We start from the raw sequence: 5,715 nt of genomic DNA, 5'->3' as shown, positions 1-5,715 counted from the left end.
CAGGAATGTCTGTTTCATTTTGATTCATATTCCTTTTAAGATCACAGCCTGATTGCATTACTTTTGTATAAGCTATTTCCCTTCTATTTTTAATTTTCTTATTTTTCCTTTCTGCATTTACATATTACCAAGATATTGAGATATAACTGGAAGATCTTATCTTTTCCTTTCCTATCTGAATGATTAGGACAGGGCAACCTTTTTTAAGTTCACCTCCTGTGTGAAGTAACTGTGATTCCACCTGCTTTGGGTTGTGTCATTGTTTCTTGGCTTAGGCACTAGGTGGCACAGAAAAGGTTCTTAGTGCATGCTCTTATCTTTGCTGTGTAATAACCAAGGATAAGCCATCTGCAAGCACAGAGCAAGATCTACCACACCAGATTAGACTCTTTGGTGTTTGTACTCTAGCATCCAGTCTCTTGCAGCATCTGATGCTTCAAGGAAAAATAAATAGCACTGCTGGGTGAACTCAGTTTGTTAGAAGAAGTTTTTTTTTTCCTCTGATCTTACATCAGAACTGTGGAGTTGTGTGCCCCAGTGTGGGTGACACTTGTACTTTTCAGTCACATTAAAAGGCCCTTTTGTGGTCCATCTCTTGGACTGTGATAAGTAGATAAGCTGTGGGGTTTCATCTGTTGTTGCATAACGTTAGGTTATTAGTCACAATCTCTCAAGAGGTTGCAGTGGTGGAATTGGTTGTGTGGTCTCTACTCTTTGCTCAAGTACCTCTTTGATGATGATTGGAAGTTCTGTGTACGTACACATATCTAGATACCATTAACCATTTACCTGATGTTTCCAAAGCACCATGTATCGCGCTTTTCATTGCAATCGACTCAGTTCATTCCCTCTTGCTCTTCTGTCCCCTGGGCTTCTGTCCCAAGCATGTAGCCAGGGACTGCTTTTAGGCTCCATTATAGCACTGGTCTGGCCATTTGTTCACAGAATGCATCAATCATCCTGCCTTCCAGCCCAAGTTGTGCTTGAACATCCTGTACTTGCTTGGATTTCTTCTGACAATTCCTTCTCTCAGAAGTGTACAAAATATCCAAAACAATCTAATCCTTTATGTCACATTGCCATTGCTAGAGGAGCTAAGAATTAAGAAATGCAAAAATGGGCTGAAGGTAACCACACTGTGTTTTGTTTGTTTGTAGCCCAGATACTGATGGTGTGATAACAGAGGCTTTGCTCACATTCTCATTCTCCTCTACGGATTCTAGAGAAGCACTGCGAGAAACGATTGAAAGGATCTTATGGAAGGGTCTGGAAAAATACAGAGGCCCCATGCGAATAAAAGTCAGATCTTCTACTGTCTCAAGTAAGTATATTATGTCACTCCTAAAGGTAGTTCTTGCCCCTTTCTGGTGAGTGGAATTCAACTTTTCCCTTCTCAGGATGGCTATTACTGAGTCTGGATGACGGTCTTTCCTGCTCATTAAATTAGAACAAACTCAGTGGCAATGCGTAATGCATAAACCCCACCTAACTTTAAAAAAAATGTCTTAAATAGGGATAAACAGAAGCAGTTGCTTTGTGGCTTAGAAGTACAGCCTTAGCCTCCCTCCAAACTACAGTACCAACCTTGTGCTACTGTTAGGGTAAAGAGTAGAAGCCTCATCATAGTGCTTCAGTACGCAGCAACACAAATATGCTTCCTAAGTCTTTGATTCTCTGAACAGCCTGGAAGTGCAGCATCTATGCTTGGATGACAGGAGGGAGACAGCCAATGCACTGAGAAAATATAGTTGGTGAGGTAATCAAAATCCTCCCCAATTCCCTAGGGGAAGGGGAAAGGTAAAGAAGGGGGAAATGTTCTTACCTATGTGACTTCTCAGCTGAGGATCTAGGCCCTTCTTTGCAAAGCAGACCTGCATGTGCAGGATATGAAAATTAATGGCACTATATTTTTGTACCAAACAGACACTGAAAGGTGGGTTTGCCTCCTCTTCTATACTTTTGATCTGTTAGATTTTTTTGTGTAGGCTTAACCTCTTGTCTGACTTAGCTTTAGTTACATATAGTCAGCATTTTTTCTGGCTGTCAGACTTTTCAAAAATGAGTTGCTAGTTGAGAGGAAGGAGAGATACTTGGTTCATTTCTTTTTGCAGAACTTCTGCTCACTCCTATTTGCTGCTTGCTTTTCCACACTAGACTACTTAAACCTCTTATTCTTCCTCTTGGTGCTTGAATTGGGCACATTGCATTATGACAATGCAGTGAAAATCAAATTTGAGCTGTGACATCCATCATTTCTTGATGGGCAACCAGTCCTCCCTGCTGGAATGGTACAATGTGCTAGGTGACATCCCTTTGGGCAAAGACTCACTATTTCTCTGCAGTGTTGTTTATATGCCAGTAGTTCCTGTTCAGCAAAGAGCACATGTAATTTCTCCTAGATAGAAAAAGCATGTGAGCATCAACTAGAGAGATTCAAAGAGGTTTTGGGGGAGGTGTTTTGGTTTTGTTTTTGTTTTTTTTCATTGTTTGTTTTTTTTAAGTTGTTTTTTTTTTTTTTTTTTTAAGGTCATGATTTAGTGAATTTGATGCCTTACATGAAGGATAAAATTAGAAGTGGTTCAAAAATACTTATTGGAAAAGAACTGTGATCTCATCAAGTTACCTGTTGAGCCTCTTTTATTGTCTGGTAACTGTGGGAAGTGACCCAAAACTCTGTTTTAGTGGACCTTGAACTGCACCAGGGCTGTTACAGTAATGCACTAGTTGCTAGTTTAAAAAATTAGCTGACATAATTGAATCAGAATGTTTTCAGTATTTGGTCTCAGTAAAAGATGGTATCTCAGTGTTACTTTGATAAAGTTGAATGATAACCTTCATGTTGCTCTTCTTGGCTGTCCCAGCCTAACCATAAAACACTGACTACATAGGTCTGCTACTTACTACAGGACTAGCATTGTGCAACCATTACACATGACACAAAGGAACATAAACAATACCTTGGTATTTCTAGGGGGTAAAAATAAAAGGTTCCATTTGCCTCTTCCTTTGCTAATAGGACTTCAGCAATGCTATGAGGTTTAGCAAAGCTCCTGTCGGTGACGCCATTTAAGAGAACCAGGTTGACCTCGGTGAAGAGAATAGAATGGAGCACTCCTATGCTTTTAGGGGAGGTGTAGATCTCAGTTACAAAGCTTGTCTTCTTCCTCACACCTGGGAGGAGTCACAGCTTTCAATGGATCCTGGGAGTCCAGAGAGGGATCTAGGTTTTGCATTTCCCACTTCTCTCTCCCCTCCTAAAATACACTGTCCCACATTAGTATTTAAATCAAGGAAAGCTAACAAGCCCTAGATGTTTTCCATGCTCTGCAGCACCTTTCTAAATTTTGCTTCACTGTAGCTTTGATGCTGTTGCCAACTAGAATCCTAGTTTTCATAATGGCTTATAAGAAATCATTAACCTGTTCATTCTAATCACTTTATCAAAATATTCTAATTTGGGGGCGATAATATATAGCTTAGTTTAGCTAAGCAAAGCTAACTAGATGAAAAAATCCAGGTCAAGCACTTATTTATATTGCATGCTACCAGGGCCTGATAAGGAGAACCTCCTTAAATCTTCCTCCCAGTATCTAATAATCTTGTTGTTGTTTAACACCATATTTCAGCTTGTACTTCACTCAAAAGTATTTGCTTTGGGGATCAGCTCCAACAAGTCCTGCAAATTGGGTGCAGTGCTTGGGATCTTCAGCTGCAGTTCAGGGCAGCAGTACAAAAATAAGTAGTCTGCCAGCCCAAGCATAAAACTTCATGTCTTCATTCCTGAGGATTAAGAATAAAGAGGGGATATCATCTAAACTGACAATGTCTTATTAATTCAGATTCTTTCAAAAAGAGAGAGAAGCTTTACTGTACAGATGTGAAAAAAAAAAAAAGTCTGCAAAACTTAAATGAAAACAGAATATTATTGGTTTTGTTTTGTGTCATCACTAAACACTAAATGTTCTTGACACAAAGCTGCAAAAATACATTTGTATCGGGGTATTTCAGATGTCTTATTATGGAAGTGACTACTTTAATATTTAGCTAGACTTCATAGTCCCCTGGTCAAGGACACTGGTATCTCCAGACATCTGCTATAGCTTTGATAGAAAATGGGAGGTGATAGAGATCTCTGCACTTCTGTACAAACCCTACTGGAAGCCCAAATGTTTTTCACTGGAGAATTGAGCAGACTAAGCCCTATCTTCGCTGAGAAGCAATGCAAGGTTCAACAAAATGAGATATCAAAGTCGGGTGTGTTGGAAACACCCATGTTAGGACTTGTTCTTCCACTGGCACTGAAAGAAGAATGTGTCACGATTTGTCCCCCACATAGTTCTAGTACCAAAAAGATCTCCTACAAGTCTGATTTTTATTTTTTTTCCCTTAGGGTTTCTTGTTTAGAAGTAGTCACCTCACAGCTTGGGTGCCTGTTAAGCAAAGTGTAGAGCAGCTTGCTAGACTGTTTCCCTTTGTTGGGTAGGTTAGAAGTCTCCCAAAAAATACTTTTGAGAATGTACTTCTGATGTCAGAAAGAAACTGATTACAAGATTACTGGCACTGTTCAAAGTGAGTAGGAAGTATTCCCACCTGTTGCACAGCCAAGGGTTTTGACCATGAACAGTGAGTCATAAATTAGTTTTGTTCAACAAGTCAACTGTTATTATTTCTGTTTATCTGGCATCCGGGGCTTGCTAAAGCTCCTTACAAATACTGGATGACTGAGGAATGTTCCATCTTGAATAATTTATGTAGCAGTCTGGTTGTTTGTACTTTACTAGCCACAACAGCAGCTCAGAAGAGTAGAACAGGACATGCATCTGTACGTTGGGAAATGCAGTGGAGATCAGACTCTCCCATTTCAATGCCATTGTTTTGGCACAAGGTGGTACATGTCAGTGTTTGAAACAGTCTAGAGAAGCTGACTGAAATGTATTTTTAAATGAACATTTTGCAAGGACATGCTTGCCATGAACGAAATAATCCCAGCCTGACTTCTTAGATGAACCAGGTAAGTTGATTTCATTAATTTCCCCACTCAGTTCTGTGTTTTCTCTTTCTCTGCTTTGCCTGCAGAGGATTGCCAGTGATTTGGGCTGTCCCTACTGTAGTGGGACCTTGATAGCAGCCAGAGCATGAGTGTAAGCTAAGAAGAAAACAATGATAAAAACTGTATGAGCTTGGATGCACACTATAACTCTGGTACATAGTTCTCCATGCAGATCTCTCCTCAGACTGCAGGACAGCAAGATGAAGTTGCTGCAACTATGCTGTGTGGACTTCTGTTTTCCTCATGGATGGACAATAAGATGTGATTGATGGAAGGAGGGTGGGGGCGTCCTAGGGGAAGTCATGGATGTGAGGACAGGTCCAGTGGACATAAGTAGGGAGGGAAAGGCTGGATGACAGGGACAATTAAAAGTACAAAGCCTTTGTCTTGTCTGTACCAGGTTACTCTCCCCTGTTGAAGGAATGAGAATTGTATCTTTTCAAGAGCTGAGGGACATGATCCAGTGGTGGGCTTGGAAGTGCTGCGTTAATGATGAGGCTCAATGATCTTAGAGGTCTTTTCCAACCCAAACAACTCTGTCACTCTGCATAACTCCGGGGAGGTCATTTCTGTTGAGAGAACAGGGATAATATTGGAAAGCTGCTGGGGAGATGTTTTAAGTTGTGTGCACTATGTCAGCACACAAGAGCATGAGTTTCCTGCTG

General features: G+C 40.5%; 1 protein-coding gene across 1 annotated transcript in view; it reads left to right on the top strand.

The window, feature by feature from the left end:
- Positions 1–5,715, top strand: part of LOC104398863 (transmembrane protease serine 11E-like) — a 38,172-nt gene that overhangs the window by 21,156 nt on the left and 11,301 nt on the right. The window contains exon 6 of the mRNA XM_010009016.1: positions 1,158–1,321. Coding sequence (XP_010007318.1) covers positions 1,158–1,321 — 164 coding nt within the window. The remainder of the gene's footprint in view (positions 1–1,157; positions 1,322–5,715) is intronic.

The sequence above is a fragment of the Chaetura pelagica genome, unplaced genomic scaffold (genome assembly GCF_000747805.2).
Source record: "Chaetura pelagica isolate M959 unplaced genomic scaffold, ChaPel_1.0 scaffold221, whole genome shotgun sequence".
NCBI lineage: Eukaryota > Metazoa > Chordata > Aves > Apodiformes > Apodidae > Chaetura > Chaetura pelagica.
Note: the sequence above shows the minus strand (reverse complement) of the source record. Positions and strands in the feature narration are given on the sequence as shown.